Source organism: Amblyomma americanum, chromosome 5, assembly GCF_052857255.1.
Source record: "Amblyomma americanum isolate KBUSLIRL-KWMA chromosome 5, ASM5285725v1, whole genome shotgun sequence".
NCBI classification, from domain to species: domain Eukaryota; kingdom Metazoa; phylum Arthropoda; class Arachnida; order Ixodida; family Ixodidae; genus Amblyomma; species Amblyomma americanum.
The window spans coordinates 127,262,312-127,286,746 of record NC_135501.1 but is presented as its reverse complement, the minus strand read 5'-3'; the positions used below and the strand labels follow the sequence as shown (position 1 = coordinate 127,286,746).

Sequence of the window (24,435 nt, the reverse complement as noted above, 5' to 3'; positions counted from 1 at the left end):
TTCGCCCCGTAATATTGAATTAGGCGCTGTCCATATGTTTTTCGGGACGTGCAGCGCGTTTTTCAAATTTAAGGCAGAGTTTACGATGCCTCCTCGTTTTCTTTAACCAAGCGGTGCGGCCACAAATTGCTCGCTTGAACTGGGACGCAAAATGTTTGCCCTAAATCACATTTTCATTGCAGCGCTCGCTGTCGTTCGTAATAAGCGAGAGTTCGTTATAACTGCGGCCGTTATAAGTGGGTGCGTCTATATTATCTTTGATCCAGTGATGGCCACAACGCCTTCTTTGCGCAGTCTATTTCATGAAGCTCCAGTACTATTGGGGAAATATGCACTCATTTTGGCTGCAATGGCAGGATCGCTCGTACATGACGCGTGTTTTGGTTAATCTCCAAGGCCCCGCGGTTTTCCACAGAACTTCTTATACGAGGTTTTTGCAATTGTATTTTCATGACGCGGTTTCTCTTGGCTAAACGCCATTGTCATTCGAACATCACCGGGTTCATTTCTTTTTTTCACTTTTCTAAATCGTGTCTCTCATATGCTGAGTTGATGTACCGACGACGTCCACGTGTGCCGTCAACCGTCGCGTACCGGGGCGACACGAGACACGTGACCTTCAAAAAAAACCAACGAACGCATGAGGCAACCACTGCGAAAAGGCAGCGGAGGCTGCTGGCGCGCTGCCCACCATTCGTTCAGGGTGATCATTCAGGCTTCCGTCTTGGAGTGGCGTCACCAACGTTCAAACGTTGCCCCGCTCCGCCTGTCTGGCATTAAGAATCCGCCTCTCTACCTGCGAAGCGGTTCACGAAGCTAGTCACGTTGCTACCTTAGCGCGTCTCCGCTGAAGTTCTCCGCTAGACTCGTAGTGCAGCCATGGGTACGGGAAAGAGGATAGTGCTGCAAACGCTCGGATACTGGAGACAAATTCTGATGGTCACGATTCCTCTGATGCTACTGCCGCTGCTGTTCTTCGAAGATGTTCAGGTGAGTCTTTACAGAACATCCGTTTTAAATATGGTATTGACTTATACGGTATAGGTCAAGATTTCGCCCTAGATGCAACGCTAGAGCTCAAACTCAGGTAAGCAGAACGGGGCGTCAAGTACTGTACATGGAAGCAAAATGCGCTCAGACACACGCGAGCACGAACACGGTTCTGCAGTCTACTAGCAGTGCACTTCGGAGTAATCCCAGCACTTTCCTAAAGCGGTCCAGCTATACCAATAGGCTTATGGTTTATTAGGGTTTAACGTCCCAAAGCGACTCAGCTGTGAGAGACAACGTAGTGAAGGGTTCCGGAAATTTCGACCACCTGGGGTTCTTTAACGTGCACTGATATCGCACAGCACACGGGCCTCTAGATTTTAACCTCCATCGAAATCGGACCGTTGTTGTCATGATCGAACCCGCTTCCTTCGGGCCAGCAACCGAATGCCATAACCACTGAGCCACCGCAGTTGCAGCTATAGTAATCCTAAAGGCATTTATAGCCCTTGTAACAGTCATTTACTTCGTAAATGTTCCTGTGGATAATTCAAAGCAAACATACGTTAATAAGACAGAAGACGAATTCTATAATATTGTTAGAAGATGCATAGAGTAATGCACACATATACGCATGCTTACGGACTTTTGTACATTACATGTACTTATCATCAGTGCATATCTTTAAAGGTACGCTGAGTCTTTACAGCCCGTTTGTCTTACGTACTGCGTTAATTAGAAGTTTAAGCTAGAAGCCTGGCGACAAAGCAAGCAGAGAGCTTCACTTGCTAGAAATGGGATACCCAGTAGCACGGATGGACATAAAATTCACTCACAATTCACATTTACGCGAAGATGCACCTGCGGTGTGTTGATGGTTGGTTATGCATGAGGGTAATATGGCCACCTCCTTTAGATGCTCAAGATATCGTTGGGCCAAAAACGTAGATTAGATATGACCCACACTCTATGCGGAATTTTACTGCTGATATGGTACGTAACATTAAATAATAAACAGCAAATAATCGCATTCTATGCATTACTTTTGGTTATGTGCATATAGCTACAATGTTTATCGCAACAAATTTGTTTTTATATACTTCATTGGTAACTTGAAGAGAAAACGCACTTAACGAGATAACGTAAAACATCATCAATAGTGTCAACCAAAGTTTAAATTATAAGAAGTCGTAAATAACAAAAGGCGATACCTCCTTGAGTACTAGATTTCATTGCAGCTCGTACTCACTGCCCCTTGCAGAGGGTTTTTACAGGCGGATCGCTTCTCTAGTTAATGCTGGAAATTGATGTAACAAAAAAGCTGCGACCGTGCTATTTTACGTGGTGTTTTAGGGTCTGTTTTGTAGATATATTCAATTATGATACTCCATTCACATGTCATCACATGTACAGTAATCCTCAGTTTTCCGCAGGCTGCTAGGACGGTGCACTGCCGTGGAAAGAAAGCGCAGTTGGTTTACTGCGTTACGTTACGTTGCTTTGTGCTGCGCTGCGCCAAGCTGACGCAGTACGTTCACGCTGCTTTACGTTACGTTCCGTTGCGTTGCGTTGCGCTGCGCTAGCTGCGCCAAGCTTAAGCAATACGTTTAGGTTGCGTTACGTTACGTTACGGTATAATGATGTATAAGGGTTTTAACTTCCCAAGCCTGCTCTTGGGCTTTGAGAGACGCCGTAGCGGTAGGCTCCGGGTTAGTTTCAACCACAGCGAGTGGTTTAAGCGTTTGAGGCGTTTGGACTCAATTGCGTGTATTGGCAGTTCGTAGCTTTTTCTCCAAATGCACTTTATCTTCGCATTAACTTCTTAGTTTCAGATTAATTTAGCATTTTCCAGCTTGCATATTCGGCGCTCTCTAATATGCCAACTAGCGAACCCAGCAAAAACAACGATATAATGGTTTTTCATGGATAAGTTGGAATATCGTGCAGTAGCTCTAGTTACGGAAGTCACTTAAGGTCCTTACGTGCTAAAGGCAATTGAACTAAACGCCTTTAACCCGGAAGGCATTTACCATGAAGACGTTCATCCTGAAGACCTTTGCCGTAAGGCCTTTACCCTGAAAACGTTCACCTTGAACGCCTTCACCAAGGCAGGCAGGCTTCGCTGGCAGGCCTTCACCAAGGTGAAGGCCTGCCAGCGTACAAACCCCGCAGCTTAGTCAAAACCCGTTAGGCTGGTGGGCCGCCTGCCACAAAGCACGTTTCAGGGATATATATGTACCCCTAAATCGGAAAATGCACGTAGTAGTGTTACCGCATAAAAAAAAACCGGAGGAGACTGTTAAGCTCCGCCTTAAGGGTATGACGTGATAGCGTAATGGGTTAATTAACATGTATGCAGAAGGTCATTCTTTATTTTAAATTCATAGATCCCTGGGAGTCCTCATACCGCTCCTGGCTCAGTGGTGTAGCGGTTAAGTGATGCGCACGGCCTCGCGATGGCAGGTGCTCCCAGCGGTGGGCCTTGTGCGACCCAGGATGCTCTTCCCGAGTGACCAGTCATTGATCTAACTGCCACCTGCCACGGTGGGCAGTTTGCTCACTATCCGATGGGCCGGTTGTGATGACGCCGCAAGGTCACGTGACCAAGGTGGCCCACCTGCCTCCTAGGTTGCTCTCTGGGCACCACCTGCCAGAGCCATGACCGTGATTTATTGCTCACAACGCCGACGCCTTTTCTGCGTAACCGGGCCCTTAGCGCTATCGCGTAAATAATTAACAAAACGGTCAGCATAGTGGCACGTGTTCCAAATTTTTTTACTGACAAATTTGGCTGCCTGTTCTACTGTCTATTTTATTTTTTATTTTTATTTGATGCGCACTGTGCATCTTCGAGAGACAAAATGATTCCACAATTCGCATGATGTTGCCGTCATAAGTCATAGTGTTTTACACTGCTTTATTTCACTGCTTCATTTCAACCATTTCGGCAGTTTGTAATTAATATTGCATGCGCGAGTAAAATATTAATCACTGGATGTTTTTCCGCTGGAAAGCTAACGAAATAGCTTTCCTTATCCCTGGATATCGTAGTCAGGTAAAAAACAAAAAGCACACTGGCGTTCTTTTACCTTTCCGCTATCCAAAGCCCCCGCTATCGGGGATTCGATCCCGCGGCCTTGGGCACAGCAGGGGAGAGGCTTAACCACTAAGTCACCACTGAAGGTGAAGAGGAATTAGAGAATGCCTACTGGTTTACAGGCGAATTAGTCTTTCACGTGGGGCTTTGCGTTCCTTCCTTGTGTATCCCTGCCGCTACCAGGAGCTTTGAACCCGTTCCGTGAATAAGTATCCGATATTCTCGGACAAAACATTTAAAAATTTGAAAATTGCGGGACACTCTTATACAAATATTGAAGGTAATGGTCCATTTTTCTTATATGTACCGAAAATCTTTTCAAGCGTTTCCATCGATCGAATTGAACAGTTAAGACTGCCATAGAAAACCAATGGGGAACGCCTTTGACGATAGCAAAAACGCTAATAAAAAAAACTGCTGTCGGGTCATCTGAGATTGTATTGATCGTTGCAGTGAAATCTTACATTATATGAAAAAAATTGCGCTCATCAACAGTTTCCCGCTCAAAAATTCTTCTGTCCAGGATTTCTGGGTACGTTACGCAGTATGTAATCGACAGGCGGGGTGTAATCCAAGTGTCACGCAAACATTCACATCCGGAGCCTTTGTTGTTTTCAGCACAAAAAAAAGAAAAGAATACAGTGAATCCCAGTGAACTGCCTAAGCATGTAAAAGTTAAAATATTTTCTGCTCAGCAATATAGCTTGACTGAAGGAGCGGGTCACAAACTGACTGATGCTCGGCGAAGTTCTGAGTTTTACTTTACATACCAAATCAGTACAGCACCACAAATACATTCTCACTGGTGATTTTGTAATCTACGAACACGTGTTTGAAGAAGAGATCGTCGTATCCTCTAAGAAGTCAGCTCCTCTAATAGCACAACCTTAGTTAGGGTTATTGGATTCAAAACTTCTTCAAAGATGCTCTCTTTGTCGCTCAATGGAGGCGAAACTTTTTTAGAGGCAACATAAAGAAAAGCTTCCAACACCAGAGGTGGGCATTTCACCTCAAAAATCTAGACCTCTCCTCAACCTCAAAAAGAATTTGGTGACCTCACTCAACCTCATCAGTTGAGGTTGAGGTCTGCTTAGACGCCCTCACCTCAGTTTTTCTGATACCACTGCTGACCTCACTCGACCTCACTTCAACCTCAACTTATGAGCTTGAGGTCGGCTGCTCGACCTCAAAAAACAAATGAAAAACAAAACAAAAACGATTAAGAAGTTTTTCAGTTAAAAACATTTCTGAGAATCCTCTGATACAGGAAAGCCAAAATGATGACGGCATTATTTAATGAGACGTGTACAGACACTATTGATGTGCACGCATATAGGAGAAGCTTATAATCTGGGATGAACTCTGAGAGAGTATATAGCCTGCGGGCAGGGGTGTCCCATACGCGGTTACCACCGCTACTTCGATGAGTACGTTATATGTGCCAATACTTGGCAACCTGCTTCCTTAATACTTCTTCGTATTGGAAGCCTCTCGCTTATTCGCGGACGAACTGGCAATTGACAAACACAGCCCTTCTACACCATCTACTAGAAATTGGGAGGAGGGGGGGAGGTGTTCACGATACTTTTTTTCAGGCTTGAGAATAGTTACCGAATTTAAAGAAACTGGTCGTCGATGTACCTTCGAATGCGACGATTATGCAGGCGCATATCAGTATATTTCGATTTTCTAGCCCTATCCGGCATAGCCAGAATGCTCTTTTCAGTCCTCTGTATCTTGCCTTAGAAAACACTTAACAAGCTGTGACTGTAGTACAGCAACAGAAGCACATTGTATTTGTGTCTGCGTAGAAGCCAGCGGCTTTTTTTAATAATGCGAATGAGTTAGATGGCTCACTTTCAACGTCACATCCTCAAAAAAGTGTCTGCAAGAAATGGCGCCATGCTACGTCAATAGCCGGCGAGTCACGCGACGAACATTGTGACGTCAATTAAGTAATTAATGCTAATTAATATACTTATGTAGTGCTAAGAGTAATTATTATAATTATTGATGACATCATGTGAGTTTGACGTCATACCAGTTCACGTGACAGCGATGTAATGTGCCATCAAACCTAGTCAGGTGACGACCCTTTAATCTGACATCACACCTACTCACATGACAACGATGTAATTTCTCGTCATACCAGGCCCCCATTCACCCCACTTCTACCCCCATTTCAAGATCCATATGGATCCCACATTACTACGCATGCGCGCATGGCGAATTACAAAGAGTGCCCACAACCCGATCCACATTAATGACATTCGCATTGTCCAGATAGTAAACGCGCCAGTTCTCATGTATGACATACTGCAAAGGTCACGCGACGACACATGCCTTTAACTCTCGAGATGATGGCGATGATGATGATGCTAACCGTGTATCCTTATGAGCCCGGGGAAGTCTGATATACCGCTACCAAATTAAAAGTTGCCAGAAAATTGCTTAGATATTGTTCATTACCCAGCAACTGAAGACAATTATTGTGCGGGAAAATTAGAATACCTGCAGCTAATAATTAAATATGACGATATTGATTTTCCTGGGAGGTCAAGACCCTCCCCCATTTCCGCCACTTCTCTCCAAGTGGGGATGGTAATGGTCTCAAAATCCTGGGAATTCTCCGATGACGCGGTGAACCCGCGGCATTTTGAAAGAAAGGGCTGGAGTAGACGTCTTCTAACACTGTGCCAACTATTAAGATCACACGAGTCAAAACAAATGGCCCAGAGTGAGCAGCGTGAACCGCTCTCTCTCTCAGGAGCACCATGGCTCTCCTGTCAATTTTCCACGCAGCAAACAGCGAAATCTTTTTCCTAGACCCCCCCCCTCCCAAAACCTCGGGAAAAAGAAAAACCGCCTAAGTACACATACGCCTCGACAAAATTCTGGGTACCTATTCGTCAACCAGTCTGAGACAAGCTGCTTTAAGACAATTTCTTGTTTTCCTTCAAAACTGAACTAATCAATGGTACGCCAGAATCCTTGACGTTTTTTACCCACGATCATCGCGCGAGCATTCTGCGAAGCCGTTTAAGGTGAACGATGGGTCTCTGCAAAATAGTTAAAGGAAAGATAACGTGTAGTGCCTGGTCGTCTGAAAGGCAGGCCGCGAAACTAACTGATCTCATACGAGAAAAGAAAAAAAAGAGAATTATTAGAAGCATACAAACAAAAATCGCACACTAATAAGAGAAGGAAGCAACACTGTGCCCCATTAAATGTCATACTCGAAGGTTTGAAACAGCGACTCAGAAGCACAGCGCGAGCATGTAATCAGTTCCATTCACACATCTGGATTTAAAAAAACGGAAAAGAAATGAGCTACCACATCACCATACATTCATTATATGTAGTTTTGCATTTTTTCACCGCTGCAACACCGCTATGCTGGTACGTTCACTTCGTGCTACGGTGTTTCGGAACAATAGATGAACTTCCGAGAAGGAAGAAGGAACCGGAGACCAAAACAGAGGTTATTCTGAAAGATAATAAAGTGTAATTATATTGGCATCTGCTTGCATTACGGAACGATAATATACAGAATTGGTGTGAGAGCAGAAAGGGGAAGTCACCGATCAAAGGCTTCGACGTTGTTACACAGGTTTTTCTGGCTTCGTGGTTTTTTAATCAAAACACCAGGTGTCCTTGTTAGGAACCACCTGAATCACATTCTCTCGGCTGTGTCGACTGCTTCAGTTTCTGTTAAGTGAGCCTTTAATGTATTACAGCAGGATCCCCTTTATTCGACTGCAAGGAAAGAGCCGTGACGTCAGCGCCGGCAACGAGCATGAACGCGAAGCAGTCTTGCTTGGGGCCATCCGCGGTGCGACTTATTTGTTTGTGGCATCAAACAAAGCTACAGCGGGTCAACGTGAGTTACGTGCTTTGCGCGCTCCCGGGAGGTTGAGCCGACCGGCAGGCAGCCGGGTGCTACGCCATCGGGGCAAGGGGGACGGAGAGTGGCGTGCTGTGACATTACGTAACATTCCTTCCGGGAAGACCAGAGGGGTGCGCCTTCCTGTAGGCTCTGACTGGACGGACATTACGGCGCAGCACCGGAATCTAAAAGGGAACTGTGGCATCTGGTTGTGCAAACAGCGGAAACCGAACACCAAGCGTTATTGCATGAACACTGCGGTGATGCGCTGCGACTCCGCTTCGGAAGCCAGCACTCGTCGGAGTAAGACGTGGCAACTGCAGAAAGTCTCGACCTAAAAATTTCGACCTGACTGAATGACGACCTCACTCAAACTCAGACTCACGCGTGAGATTGTGGTCTGATTTGCTGACCTCAGTCACAAAATTTCGAGCCGTCGCATACCTCACCTCAATCTCACCTCACGATGTGAGGTTGAGGTTGCCCACCTCTGTCAAACACTGTGTACAGGTACTACAGGCACTGGCGCTGAACTGCTGATTAAATAGGTGTTTTGGACAAAAATAAATATAGGACATGGCCCGAATAGTCATGAACCGGTGCCAAAAATTAAAACACCGACAATCACCGAAGTGGATCGTTTCAAGCCACAAAACATTTTCCGTAAAAAGTTAAAAAAAGAGGCAGAACAAAACAAGACTGCAAAACCAACAAGATGTAACCGAGTGACGCTAGCAGAAGCCGCTTAGATAAAATAATATATGAGAGAGCTGTGAAGAAATCGATATTCCGATGCAAAATTCATATGCGAATACACCGACGCACTAGCTGCCTGAGAGGCAAGCAAGATACACGTCTAAGCCGCAGCTGCGCAGGCGGCAGCGATGCAGTGGAAACCACCTCAGAGCTTCGGTAAAGGACAACAAAGAAAACGCAAAATCGAAAACTAAACCCCAAACGGGGTCGAAGCAATCATAGCAGACAAAGTTGAAAATTTTGTAGTAAAGCTGTGAGTCGTTCATCAGATCTCGGTTACAATACGCTTGCGAAGTCTTGGATGCTTTCACGAAGAAAGACGATTACAAGCGCCAACAGATAGAAAAAATCTGCGCTTCGTTTCAGACGTAATCATGACCATTGGTATGATTGGCCGTCTGAAAAAATTAGGATTAGTAACATCAAGCCCTTAGGCCACTGGAGAAAGCTAGACAGAAAAATTTCCTCTTTAAACTCTACGAATGACTGTCCTGTCTCAACCTTTGAACACACTTGCAACCTTCTTCATCAAGAGTCACAAGTCATTAGCGTCCTCATAAATTGTCTACACTGTTTGCTTGCGCAAAGGACCTTAACTATTCTTTCCTTCCTAGGTTTATAGTCTAATGGAACAATCTATAGATTTTATCCCGTCTCAATCCCAGTGTAATACATCATGTGTTTGCTACCGAAAATGTCCTTTCTGCAGCAACGAGTGTATGATAGTTAACCATTGTCGCTCATTAGTCGCAGCTTGCGTTATTTTCCTGCTTTGCATTTTGCCCATCGTTTGTATAGAATCTTGCACTCGGCATTTTTTAGGGCTCGTCTTCTGTGTACTATCCCTACACTGCTTGGGTCTTCGCAGCCTGCAGTATCGTATAAATCAATTAATTAATAATAGTAAATAAAATTTACCGAAGTGCTAGCTAAGAATAACATGCCGTGATTTAGGAAACTTTATAGAACTGTAAACAGAAGTTGGAAATGCACAAATTAGAAATTCAGTAAATGGAGCCAATACCTGATACTTCGTACCAAGCAATTCTGGACAAAATAATTTTTAACAGGAGAGAGTTCATAAACGCGGTTTTCTCATATATTGTAAGATCTCACTATAATAAATCAATATATCTGCAAATCTTTCCTTGGCAGGATCGCATTTCTTTGCTTTTAACTTTATTGATGTGGTGAAAAAAGTTCATCATTGCTTTTCATGGCTTTCTTAACAATAGTGCTATATTCTTAAACTTCGCCCAACAATGCTGGACATAACACAAAATCACTAAAGCAACAGTCACAATAAAGCTGAAAGAATTGACGGTTTTTTCTTACGAACTTTTCCTGGTATACATACTTTGCGTCCTCCACAATTTCGCACGTAATTTTCTTCGTCCACTCTTCGGTTCATTCAGTGCCTCCGAATTTTGGCGAATGTCTGTTTGCTTGTACTGAGATGTTTGTTTTTTTTAGTCTGACATTCCGGCATCGGCCGGTTTGGCTAGCTCGGCCGATGTACACACTTCTTCCTACATGGCTGTGGAATGGAGTAAGCAGCCACCAGAGCGCATTCTAAGAAACTCCGAAGGGGCCGAATGACGCAAGAAGTGGCTTCGCTTCTCTTTTTATTCGCGCGCCCGCAAACCGAGGCCGAATGGTGGCTGGCTACGAAGAGCACTTCCGCACCTTCTCTTCTCCTAGTTATTCGAGGTGTGATATTATCTTTCTTTCTTCTTTCCGTCATTTCCTCCTTTCTTAAAGACGATACCACACACATTGCTTCAGGAGGCATACCAATACAGCCGGAAAGTACTTGACGAGCCTAAGCCACCCTGACACACATAAGCAGCGACGGCGAGTCTTGTATTGCGGTTTTCTGCTACCTTAAGCAGACGGAATAATATTTGCTTTTAATTCTTCAGAGTTCTTTCCGCGCCGAGGCGAAGGCCATTGGCGAGTAGCCAGCTTTGTACAGCCTAATTGTGCCCCCTTGAGAAACTGCGTTCCGCATTGTGTGCACATATCTTCGTGAAGGCGTTGCTAATGCTGGGTTAATTGTATTTTTTTCCTAATTTAGAACACGCTAGGGCAACCGGCAGAACTGGCTGGTTTCCACAACATTCAAATGCGCAGAATAGATAATCGAACTTGAAATAAAGTCAAAGTTAGTAGCACCGCCAATGAAAGCTCAATCGGCTGCCCGTAGGTTTAAACCAGCTGTTACTCTCACATAACAGCTAGCGTACAGAACTTCTGACAGAGACATTAGGTCGTTATCACAATCAAAAAAGTAAATATTTTACAATTAATCACGCTTCAAATTCCAATATGGAGGGCACCGCTGTGAGAGTAAGCGTTGTAGAGAACTCTGGATTAATTTAGACAACCGGGGGTTTTTCAACGTCCCCTGACATCGAATGGAATCGAACGAGACACGGAGGCTTTTGCGTTTAATCTGTGTCTAAATCCGAAAAGAGCCCATATGCTCTGCGATGTCAGTGCTCGTTGAAGAACCCCCGGCTGTCTAAATTAATCCGGAGTCCTCCACAACAACGACTTTTTGTCCCTTCATTCTTCAAACCTCTCATTCATCTCTTCCCTCATTATACAGCGCCGGAGCGTCCAGTGAGTAAGACAATAATACCATCTTTCGTTTCTTATAAACATGCACCACTGCTTCGGAAGGAGGTCGAATCAGCGACACCGTGCTTGGTTCTAACCACTCAATCAGTTTTCAGCCCTGCAAATCTGTTCGTCCTATCTCACACTTAAAGGCTTACCTTGTGTTTAGAATGTGTGGTCATTGCCCACGTTTCTTTTCTTGTCACTGTAAACTACGTCATGTTTCTACGCGTGATTGTGCAGTGTCCATGCCTACATTTGTTAAAGGAGTATAGGCACCTAAATTTTCGGCGTGTGTTTCCTGGTTTGTAATGAAGCGTACAGCATTATTATATACTGATTACAACTTGGTATTTTCTTACGACCGCGATATAATTTATAATCGCATTTCTTTTCCATGCTGTTTCGCTTTCGGTTTGAACAGCCGAATGAGCACTGTGACGCCCACATGTATATACCTACAGGTCTCGCGAGACATGTAAAAAACGTTCATATAATCGCTGTTTCCACATTCGTTGTCATTCCGACTCTTAAGGAAGGCTGGTTTCAGCACTGCAGTACATTGAAACGATGAAGCAGCGTATATATGAACGTTTTTTCATGCCTCAAGTGACACAAAAGCACTCTTTGACGTCACAGCCATTGTTCGACTGTTGAAACTGAAACCAGAACAGGCTGACAGAAAAATTCGATTATAAATTATTCATCTGTCATAGGCGAATATCACATGGTGATTCATGCGTAGTAGTGTCTTCAGCACCATTGTAGAGAATAAAACATGCCACCAAAATTAAATGTCTATACTCCTTCAAGTTCTATGCCTCTCAACTTTGTCCAGTATGCTTGGACCCATCTGGCACAGCTAATATGCTTTGTCCACACCTATCCAAGATGTTGTTTCAATAAAAAAATGTAATGGGCTTTTCAGCTAAGCATGACGAAACTTAAAATTTAAGCAGCGTATTCTATGAATATATAACATGGCAGATTTGTAGGCAGTCATCTTGACACGTTTGAAATATTTTAATGAACCTGATTTCTTGGTTAACAAAGATACATTAACTAACTTTTCACCGTTAGCTTAAGTCAGGAAGTTTCCGGGCTGTTAAATATTCTGAGGGATACTCTATTCAGTTTTCCTTAAAATCACTTGAGCATGTTCCCAGTCTTTGAGCTGATAACAAGTGTCCTTACATTCGGAAATTTGGAAATGACTATCCGCTCCCACGTCTCGAAGTTAACAGCCCAAAACGCGCACCGACTTCAGGAACTCGTTTACGGAAAGCTGGACGAATAACAGGACACCGGACACCGCGATGGCTTTGCGATCACAAGCTGCTATTTTCTTCTCGCAAGAAAAAAAAATTAAAAGAACTATCACGAGCAAAACCTGTATTCGCTTATGACTTCACGCTCCTTCCTGTGTCACGACGCACACTTAGCCGAATGGACCTCGTAACCAATTTAGGTAGTTAATCTTTGCAAATATTAAAGGAAATCAAATGTAGTAATAGTTAAGGTGCAAAACCTTTTACCCAAAAACATTTATTTCCTTCGCCCTAGTCTCCCCTCACTTCTTCATGCTGGTTATTCATATTCGCGCATGATAAATATTTTAGTTGTTTGTGTGCTAAAAATACACAGCTGAACGCAACTGAAGTGAGCATTACAGGTCGCATTTATTTCGTGCGCGCTATTGACGTTTGTCTCTGTTGTCATTTTCCTTCCAGAAATCTCGTTGTGCCTACGTAGTCAGCATCGTCGGCCTGTATTGGATCGTGGAACCAATACCTCTGGGAGCCACATGTCTCATCCCCATCGTTCTCTATCCGATGCTCGGGGTGCTCACAACGGAGAAAACATGCCAACTCTACATGAACGTATGTTGTAAGCTATTGACAAGTGCGGCAAGCGGTGCCCAAAACACTTTACAAAAATTTCAGTTGGTCAGAGAATGAAATTAGCCTAGTTCCTTTTCCATATCGTATATAAATTAGCGCATGAAATACTCAACGTACTAAAGAGGCAACATGACCATCCTTGTTATTCCTTCTGCTCGTCATGCTTTTTTTGTTAAGTTCTGTGAAACAAAATTGCAGTCAGGCTGAATCAGATTAGCCTGAAAGAAACACAGAGGCAAGGTTAAGCAACACTGACACATTGCATTTTTTCAACTGACTACACAGTTCGCTGACTTAAGAGGCCGCTATTTCGTTTCTCATTTGACCTCCGTATGTGAATCCGTATTCTAATCTGTATGCGATTGCGTAAGCTTAAGATATCATCAATAGAAGAATGGAAAAACCGAACAACAGAGTACCGACTGCGCCTTTTACGAAGTCTTCTCGTACAAAAATGTGCACCACTTTCTGGTGAGATAGAGAAGGCAATAATAAAAGTCAAATCAATACACTAGAAATGGTATTACGCAAAGCGGACAACCGTTAGTGGCCGGAAGTTAGCCGTCGAGGCTAGCCTCGCCTGTGCCGACATTTAATTGATGTCTTACAGGCAGGAATGATATTAGAGCGAAAGCTCTACTTCACTACCAAAGCTGCAAAAACCAGGCGATTGCTGAAGCTTGCACCTCGACATTAAATAAAAAAATAAATATTCCTGCGACTGGGATTCCAACCTGCGGCAGCTCTAACAGACCGACTTAGCTGGCCACTGCACGTGAGCACTTGGCTTTTTTTTTGTTAACATTCTTCTTCAAACTGCACATATTCACGCTGCCTGCGAAGGCCTAGCTTCATGCTAAGCAGATGAGATTCGCCATGGACAGTGAATTTCCGCCTGTGCAGTACACCAGAGACTATTGACCATTGCTTTATTCTGTGCATTGATGCTATGTCCTTCTGGGACGCATTACACCGAACAAAAAGACATTGACATCACACCCTACAGTACCAGTTTCTTGCCTGCGGATAAAAGCTGTGCTGCACCTTATATTCTCTTTATGTTGCTGGGACTAATTAGTCTCTGGAAAAGTCACATGATGGACCGCCACGCCGAACTACCACAGTCGTCGAAATCTTTGTTTCGTGAACAATGTGCTTGGGTGCGGGGAGTATATGCTGCTCTGCAAGAGCCGCCTAGCTGCCTCTCCTATCTGGATGCATGTGTGTGCCACGCAGACTTTTGTTCGTGCAGGGGTAAGGTGGCCTGGTGTTTTGTGGCGTAAGCATGCTTAGATTTTTGTTTCCGGCACTATTTCCATGCAATAAAGAAAAAATGGCCAGGCTTAGCTTGGTTAAGCCAAGAATGCGTTGCATATTGCGCGGTCTTTTTTTTTTTGAGTGCGAGGTATTGCTTGGCGGCACTCGATTTTCTCGGCAATACTTGGTTATACTTGGATTTACTCGGTAATACATAGTTTAGCTATTTTAATTCTTGGTCATTATGTGTGCAAGTACCAGTAGTGAGGCGATGCTGTAGCGGCTATATACGTGGTTGCCGATGAAGCTAATGCAGTTGCGCTCTGTCGAACTGCTTTACCCGTGGGCGTCATCTGGCTGTAATACCCCTGTCACACGGGCACTTGTAAGGCCTTAGAAATTAAGGTCCTTTGCCCCAAAGGCGCGTGACGCGCATCTACACGGCAAAGCGTCGAGACCTTTGCGATAACCGTCCGTAGCAATAAAGGCGGCCGTCAGCGGCCTTAAAGTTGCCTAAAGGAGGAACCCAGACGGCAGCGCCAGCTAGCGAGCTGAAAGAATAAAAAAATTGGCGCAATTTTTAGTTTTGAAACCGTAAAAAAAAATATCTAATTTATCTTATTCAATGGTTAATTTTGCGTTACAGTGCACTTAACCGCAGAGGAGGCTATGACTAAAGACATCCACACTGCTAAGAAAGGACTTGAACGCTTTTCAGCAGCCGCATCGACACACACGTGCTTGCGCACTCGCTTTGCTGTTTTTCTTCGTTTGCTCTTTGTTGTGTGCGTGTTTTGAGTTTGCTTGTGTGCACAAAGACACAAGCAACAAAGCACGCTTCTCGAACACAACGAGGAGCCGAACGGAAAAGTGCGCCTACCGTGGTCGGACCGAGAACGATGAAAAAAAAAAGAAACTTTGTTTCAAAATATTCGTTTCTCACCCTCAGAACGCTCGTTTGTTATAGTGATAGCTACTTTTTCCAACATAAACGAAAGCACTCTTAGCTGAAGTGCTACCGTCTGCTTTAATTTCATAATGTTACTAGCGCCGCTTCACACACAGCGGTGACTTTTGGCATTCACGGAGGCCGCGTTCTAACTCCTTTGGATTTGCCGTGTAGCAGCGCCGCTGCTCCTTTTCGGTTTTCCTCCTTTAGTGCAATAAGACAACTTTACGGCAAAGGCCGAGAAGAAGTCCCGTGTGACAGGGGTATAAGTCTGTCCCGGCGAAGGAGCGCAGCTCTTTTATACATATGCCGTGACATCAATCATAGCGCAGCGCCCCTAGCGGGAGGAGCGGGAGTCAGGTGGTGGCTGCGGCCGCGCGCGACCGCGCCAGTTGGGGCCCAGCTTTTCCTCCGTGACGTCACGCGCCGGCGCAGCGCCCCTAGCGGGAGGAGCGGGAGTCAGGTAGTGGTTGCGGCCGCGCGCGACCGCGCGAGTTGGGGCCCAGCTTTTCCTCCGGCTGTCGTGACGTCACGTCACGTGGTTGCGCTAAAGGTCAATGGTGGCTGCCCGGCCGCGCCCAAGGGCTGAACTGAGTGATTGCAATATGCAACGCATAAAATAAATCCAGGGTACCGCCGAAGCCGATCACGCTCCGTGCAATACACTCTCGCGCTGGGCATGCACATTGTCGTCCTCATCAGTTTTCATTTGAGGTGCGAACAGGTCACATCTCTTAAACTCGATCAGAATTAACCTTCGCGAGTACAATATCGTCACCAGATGTGCCGACGACCAAGAAAATCAAAATGATGAGACAACTAGGCTAAGCACATGCTTTCGCACGTATGCTCGGTTCAACTACGTTAAAACTCTAGTATACTTGACTGGAAACTCAATACACGTTAACCATGGTCGAGGCGATGTCATGAGAGCTCATATTACAGTTCAGTCTAGTCATTAGTTGTCGGCTGTATGTAATTATATTTAAGTTTTTTCGTGGCTCCTGGCGTTCCATATACTGAGCCTTACCTAAGTGAACCGGGAAGTGGCGTAAATAAACCTAGATATGCCTGGTGTAACTGCAGCGTTAGCCGCTGTATGCTTACTTAACACAACCATACGTAGAAATTCTAGAGAAGAATATTTTTCAACGGAAAGTTGTTTATGAACGCAGTTTTTTCATACGAGGCAAGATTAAACTAAAACAATCAATATGTCCCCAGATCTCTCTTCGGTAGGCTTGCATTTGCTTGCTATTAACGTCTTTGCTATTGTCCAAAGCTTTCCTGATTGGTTTTTTATGGCAGCCTTAACTGCTCGATGCGAGCGATAGATAAGGTTTAAAGCAAAGATTTTGTTACGTGTCGGAAGTATGGAGCATTATCTTCTGTACTTCTATAACCGTACTTTACGATACTCCACAATTTCTTCGCAATTAAAATTGATGCCCCAAAATACTGGACTTGGCTGCGCCTAATCATGTTCAAATAGCCCTCTCAAAAGCTCATTTTCACATAAAAAAACAGGCAAGGATTGTTGCCTGGTCTTCAGGTAAGAATCAAGGTTAGAACCTCGCATCTCATTCTTATTCATCTCATTCCCATTTCAGGACACAAACATTATGTTTTTGGGCACACTCATCATGGCGATCGCCATTGAAGACTCGCACCTGCACCAAAGAATTGCCCTGAAGACGTTGTGTCTTCTAGGAACCAGCATCAAGATGTCAGTGAGGCCATTTTCCTTATTGTCTTTGCTGTTTGTATAGCCTTAGTGAATTACGAATGTAAGGAACTGACGAGGCTGTTGATAGTTTTCTTCAGAAAGTGCTGCACATTTGCTTACACTCCCACAATTAAAAAGAGAGGATTTACACTAACTATGAAAAGATATCCGCACTCTTTCTCCGTTACAATAGTACTAGGGACGTCCGCAGTTTTCAATACTTCTGTGGGACCACCAGTTGGCTCATACGACTCGTACCACTGTCACGAACTACATCTTAACCTATTTGAAACATATGAAATCAATGTTCTTTGTCTGCGTCGCAGTCTCCCGACAAAACATGTTGGCCGAACGCATGCAATGTACTAAATAATCACTTAATTGTCAGCGCATTGTCGCATAGTGGACTTAGAACTTAGCAGCATTTCTGTAATGGTAAGGTATGTGCAAAAAAAAGCAAAATACTGGTGAACCGCTGCAAACCTTACGCAGAAAACTTCCCATTGGGCAAATAATTAAGGACTGGGGCTTTTCTCGAATACATAAAAAGATATTTGTCTGCCTTTGTTCAAGGCGTTTTGACAATGCGTTCACGTTGGCTCTCCTCTTTGCCTTTCTGCGTTTTCCCCATTACTCCATCATTCCTGTACTTTCTCCCGGTGTGCAAAGCAACGCTCACTTTCGAGCATTGCTGCGAAGAATGAACGGTTGTGGGTGCAGCTTCCATCTTTGCATTATGTGCCGTTTTATCAAAAGTAACCATTCAACCGGGTCGGCTTCTCAGCCGTATAAGAGAGCCCTTACGGCATTCATAAAAACCAAAAATCTTCGAATAGTGAGGGCAATGTTCTGCTTACATCTTTGCGGGCTAAGGGGAGCATTAAGTGCAGCTCTAAACAGCTGTGAAACAAGCTCCGTAGTTTGGTTACATGTCCAGTACATTATTTATGGGCGTTTCTTTTACGCTAGGATTTGGCCCGAGGAATGCAAACCAACTTGTGAAAAAATCATTATATTTATATTATTAAACCTCGCTGAGGCAAGTAAGGCATATCTAGCTTGGCACCGCACTGTTGAATAAACGATAAGCGAAGAACACAGGCAAACTGTCGAGACTGAGCGCACCCTTCTGCCTTCACAACATCGTCATTAAAAGATTTTCATCTTCAAACACGGTGCGTGATCAGTCGGCACAAACAGACGAGAAGTCCAGACGAAAACATCAGGTTCGGCTTGCTTTCCAGCCCTTTTGCACCGTCTGGTAGCGCCCCGTGTGTTACGGTAAACTACGAATCGGCCCAACGTCCGCGCTTACATTCAGAGGCAGCCGAAACTTGGGCGATGCGTTACAAAAGAACTCGCAGTGTGGGATAGACCAGAAAGTAATGAGTTCCTAAGCGTCGCCAGCGGAGGCTCGGCGCTCTGATGGTGCACGTTCTTAAGGGCACCTCACTAAGAGCTCGAAATCCAGGAAAGAGAGACATGTTGCGCTTCATATCCAAGCGGCCAAGAAATGACTCTAAAAATAACTTTCTCCTCCCTTTAAATGACGCAGGGTTGTGTTCGGCTTAATGTTCATCTCCATGTTCCTGTCCATCTGGATCAACAATGTGGCCATCACCGCCATGATGATGCCCGTTGTCAACTCACTCGCGAGCGAGCTGCTGAGAGAAAGACGCAGGAGCCTTTCCCGGGGCAACATTGACGTCGAAGGAATTGCCGGTACATCAGCATCCATTCGTTCTTCTATACCCCAATGTCACTCAGTTCTTTAAAGGCAGTATTCATGCAGTTATCACGTTCTTACTACAAACTACTAGCGCCTGTATTGCATAACCATAATTTTATGCCTCTAGGAGGCGCTGAGACCTTAATTGTTCTTTGTGAGCTTTTACATTTAGCAGGGACACATCGCCGCCCCCAAAATCTCAGCCAAGTGTAATGGTTCTATATAATGCGGCGCGTAGCGCTTATAAACGGAGCGCAAGCAACTGACTTGTCCTTATTTTGCTGCAGCTCCTTCCTCTTGCTCCAACGCCGCTCAAGATAGTATTATGGACAGGACATCCGTGGGCTACCATGCTGACTGGGGAGCGAATAGGCGAGGCAATACTCGCTGAGGTGCTGTTCTGGGGACGATAGGAGGTAAAATTCTGGTGAATGAAATCGTCAGTATTTAGGCCCTTTCTCTGCTTCTTTTCTAAATTTATTATATGTATTCGGGCATGACATCGATACTAGGATCCTGTGAGGACTGCAAACACTTTCTCATAAACGAACACAGGTGAAAATGGGTAGGGGGGTTTAGGAGGTTTTGGATACCAACGATACTGGTTGCAGGTAGGTTCATTCAACGGCACATCCGGAAGCGTAAACAAACACGATACGAAAAACTCAGTCAGTGCCCCCAAATAGTTCTTATTAATATACTTGTTCAGTTCACGATAGTAATATCTCGTAACATCTGCGGGAAACTTCTGGTTAACTTCTTTTCATTTTCATTCGCTCCCTCCCACTATAGACTGCGACTTAATACGGATGTAAGCTCTTAACCTCTCGAATGCAGTCGCGACAGATTAGCCTTCTTTTCAGATTTTAACATTTTACTCTAAAGCAGTACTTAGAGAGGTCAGGTAGAATAAGCACCCTATTTTGCATGCTCCATACTTACTAGCACAAGACGACGACATACTGCATGCATTTTATGGTACAGAAGAGTGATTTTTTGTGCCGCCATCGGAGCCACCTGCTGCATGCTACCATATTAAGCACCAAAGCCTAAGCTACAGATCATTTTGCGGTTGCCCCAAAAAACACAGCATTTTTCCTAGTTAATCCACAAAGCGCTGTTTCCGTTTGCTGCTAGGTACTATTTCATCAAACGCTTTGCACTAGGCGCTGATGTCTTACCTCTGAAAATTGCGTATTCTTCTTCCTTTGATTGCTGCGTAGCCATTAGCATGCATTTGTCACTAAGGTAAGATTCTGTCATGGACTGCGTGCGAGTACACGAGATAAGCCATTAAAATTAACGCTTGAAATGTCACGTTTTACTTTAGCCATGCTGCTATCACCGTATAACTTTTTTTTTCTCTTCACTTTTCTTGACTAGCGTTGAGAGAACGCGCCGCGAAGATCGCTGCTGCTGCCGCTGCTGCCAGCGGAAATATCAAGGTCATCACACATCATGACGAGTACGTCTATCATTTTTCTTTCATTTTCATTCTTCCCTTCGTCCTTTTTTTCGAATGTAGAGACACACCATTAGCAGAGTAAAGGAGCGCTTGCCTGCTGTCTCCAGCGTTCATGTCTAAACAATGACCACCGGCGCTCACTATACTGTGCCTTCAAATTCAATTAATTGTTTAAGACTTTTTCTGCGTATATTCCAGCAGCTGAGAGGAGGAGCGCCACTACCAAGTTTTTGGTAGGAGTTGAAGCATACAACAGACAGAATGCCACATTTGTGCTCATCAATTCGGATTCTATCACAAAACAAACTATAAAGATGTTTGTCGAACAAAAAGGTAGAGGCGACTAACTCCAGAATAGTAAAATAGGTTGGATGACGACGCTACAGCAGCTTCAAAATAACGGCAGCTGCAGTGTTGGTGAAACTGTTTTAACTCCAAAAGAGTTGGTGAAGGTGGCTAAGAATGTATGACTTACAGTAATGTTGGAATCAGAAAATAGAAAAACATTAACAACCAGCTGCGCATCTAAAACCAGTGATGCTGCTCGCTACCTTTACTTACTGTCAGAAATCTGCATTTAGTCAGCTAAAATGGCGCTGACATATACTGGTATACTGGTTTACAAGAGCACAAGATTCAAACGGAGATTTCTAAGCACACAAATTATGCACTCATTCAGGAGACGGCTCTTCGCACAATACGGTACGATGCCGCAACATCGCATTGCAAGATCTCATTCGAGGAGTGGGGCTTTTCCCTCTGACGACAATGTATGGCGCCAAGGCCTTTTAGTTGTTTTTCTTTTTTGCACCTCGTGCTCTATGACCGGACCCAGCTGGTGTCGCCTGCACACACTTGGCGTTCCGCTAACGCTAGCGTTCATAGGATAGGATAGTATAGGATACACTTTAATGCTCTAACAAGGTGTTTCGGTCAGACAGAGGTCTTCACCTTCAAGCAGGTGTCTCCCTCCGTCTTGCAGAGGTCGGCGCCCCTATTCCAGGGCACAGCTGAGTTTGGCCGCTCGCTGGGCATGGATGACCAATCCTCTTCGGAGGATTGCAAGATCCTCTTCGGAGGATTGGGTTGCCGCTGGAGAGCACACTCTCCCACTGCTCCGCACTCGGATCTTCTGAGCCAGGGAATGCTTTATTTCTGTCACATTCCCAAGTAACGTGGTATAGGGTGGGTGTTGCACCGCACCATGGGCAGATGTCCCTGTATTGGTTCGGGAACATTTTGCTAAGGATGTGTAAATTGGGGAAGGTTCCGGTTTTCAGCTTCCTCCAGTAAACTGCTTACTGTTGATTTAATTTTTTGTGAGGAGGAGGATACTTTAGTCTCGTCCCTCTGTAATAATTTAGAATGTCGGAGTACGTCGGGATTACCCTCAAGAAGTCCTCCGGGTCTTCGTTCAAGAGTGCTCGGTTAGTGTACTCGCGAGCGGCTCTATCGACCCTTTGGTTGCCTTCTATCTCGGTGCGTCCCGGTATCCAGAAAATGGTGTGTCTAATGTGAGCTTTGGGTAGGCCTGCGCGGAGGAGGATTTGCAGCGCTTTATGACCTATTGTGCCGTTAATATAGTTACGGCATGCCTCTTTCGAAGCGTTCTTACTACAGGTAGACCGGTCATATCTTTGCGCTTTAATACGAGGCGTTGGTGCAGCTTCGTCCAATGCTGTAAAACTTGGGTTTTTTTTATGTTTCTCCGTAACAAAGGCAGAACAGAAAATACCAAATAGGAATAATTTATAAATGAACAGCGCTTCGGCTAGACTCTGTTATTGCTCTTTTTTTCTTTTAATTCTCTCTGCAGAGTGTACGCCGAGGGCATGTCAGTATCTTTTACGTTGTTTACGCGACATGGAGAAAAGCCCTATTTTTTATAGCGCCGGTCGCCCTTCGAGGGACACTCAGGAAAAACTGAGGTCGGCCCCTGTCGACAAGTTACCACGTTATAATAATCACGGAGAAATTTTCTCTCAAAACAGAGCTTTCATGAGCTATAAAGAGCCAAAATGGGGAATGCAGGGATTGTCACCGTCAGCAAGCAAACTGTGGTGACTTCAAGATAGAGACAGGTACAGAAACGTTCAATGCATACAATGGTTGGGTGGGCCCTCATTCCAGGAGCGCATTGGCTTTTGCCGCCGCTCTTGCTCCGTTCACCAGAGCAATATATTTTTTTATATACATATACAGCGCCGATCCCTGAGCCTGTGCAACACCGACGCTCACTTCCAAACGGTGATCGCGGAGTCCTTTCCGTTTTCGACGTCCCGGGTTTGAATCGGGGGGCAGAAAAAAAATATTTTAATTTTTTTAATCCGTTTTTCTCAACAGTGAAACTATATTCTGCCACGAAGAAACATCATCTTACCAAAAAGAGCCGAATAATACATTTTTATTACCAGCGAAAGTAGGCCGACGTTGTCCTCAGTAAACCTCAGTAAAAAAGACTCTTGGTGCCGTAGTAAATCTACGTTTGTGCGCCAATGACGTCGTCCAGCTCGTGGCAGATGTGCGCGTGCACTTTCACGCAGCTACCGCACTGCAGCTTGCCAGCACGTTTTCTCTCCGCTGACAGCTCATTAGCTTTCGACCGTGTCGGCTTAGCGGTAGGAGCGCCCCCATAATGTTAAAGTATCCCAGCGTGCTCTGCACAGTTTCTGCCTGAATGACTGCAGGCCGTGGCGTGACGGTGAACGACTCTTTCCTCCCAGAAGCCGCTTTTTACTTCCCAACGGAGCCTTTTTTTACATTTATTTACTTCTCTCCAGAGACCCTGACGTAACCGCTGCTTTCACTTTCTCAAAGAGAAAATTACAGCTCATGTGGCGAGAAGCTCCATTCGGCTGCAAAGCCGACTGTAAAACTGTTGAACAGAACTATTTGGCATGAACATTCACAACGCCCGCTTTAACTGTTTTCTAACAGCACCAAATTAAATCCTTCAAAATTGAATGATGAGGTGAAATCGTACATTATGTTTTATGCGATCCAGGGCAAGCTACGCAATGTAGTCAGTTACAAATGATCTGAGGTTCAGTTGTGGTTTCGTTTTCCTTTGTTTTCTTTTTCATCAGTATGGTGCTTTGTTTCTGTTCATGGAGTTCAACGTCCCAAAGTGACTCAGGCTTTGACGGGCGCCATAGTGGAAGGCTCTGGATAATTTCGACCACCTGGGGTTCTTTAACGCACAGTACACGGGTCGCTAGCATTTCGCCTCCATCAAAATCCGACCGCCGCGGCCGGGATGGAACCAGCGTCATTAGGGCCAGCAGCCCAGCACCATAACCCATGAACTTCCGCGGCGGCCATCATCTTCATGAGGGAGTATTTTATATGGTTTAACGTCCCAAGGCTGCTCAGACTGTGAAGGACCTTGTAGCGGAGGGCACCGAATAATTTCGAGCACCTGGGGTGTTTTAACGTGCACTGACACCGCACAGCAGACGGGCCTCTAGCGATCACAGCGAGCAGGTTCTGCCCTCGTCTCGCAGCGGCCCTGTATAGCAACGGCGGTGTTCTCGCGACATCGCAGAATCTAAATTTAACTTTAGAAAAGCAAGCGACAGGTTTATGTGAAAAAAACTGACGTCCACTCGGCCTATTTAATTTCCGACACACTGCTCCGACCAGCCCAGACTGTCGACGGGTGCCCATTTCTAACTCTCCTTTTCGCCGTGTCCTAAGAGAGGCATAGCTTTCTGAGCCCCCTTTGTACCTAGTGCCTGGCATGTTCTAAACGACTTCATGCCAACAACAGTGGAGCAGATCGAGTTTCTTTGAAGTCGATCTGAGGTCCACCTTAGCACTGAACTGTTGTAGCCCAAAGCGTTTCATGCGGGGAGCTGATTTTTTTTTTGCTCATTAGAAAGGTTAAACATAAGAGTACTGTAAGTTTGAATACTTGTTTCGGAGATAATAAATCATAACACCTAATTACTTTTTTTCTTTTTCTCCCATTTCCTGTAGGATCATATTTATATCTTTGTGAGTTTTAGTACGAGCATTTAAAACTTTTCCAATCCTGCCCTGTTTTTTTTTTCTTTGC

General features: G+C 44.8%; 1 protein-coding gene across 2 annotated transcripts in view; it reads left to right on the top strand.

Annotated features, from left to right (window-relative positions):
• The first annotated feature begins 709 nt into the window (after positions 1-709).
• Positions 710-24,435, top strand: part of LOC144132671 (Na(+)/dicarboxylate cotransporter 3-like) — a 49,265-nt gene continuing 25,539 nt past the window's right edge. For both annotated transcript variants that reach the window (XM_077665260.1, XM_077665259.1), the window contains exons 1-5: positions 710-990; positions 13,082-13,231; positions 17,069-17,184; positions 18,740-18,906; positions 20,297-20,378. In XM_077665260.1, coding sequence (XP_077521386.1) covers positions 880-990; positions 13,082-13,231; positions 17,069-17,184; positions 18,740-18,906; positions 20,297-20,378 — 626 coding nt within the window. In that variant the 5' untranslated portion in view covers positions 710-879. The remainder of the gene's footprint in view (positions 991-13,081; positions 13,232-17,068; positions 17,185-18,739; positions 18,907-20,296; positions 20,379-24,435) is intronic.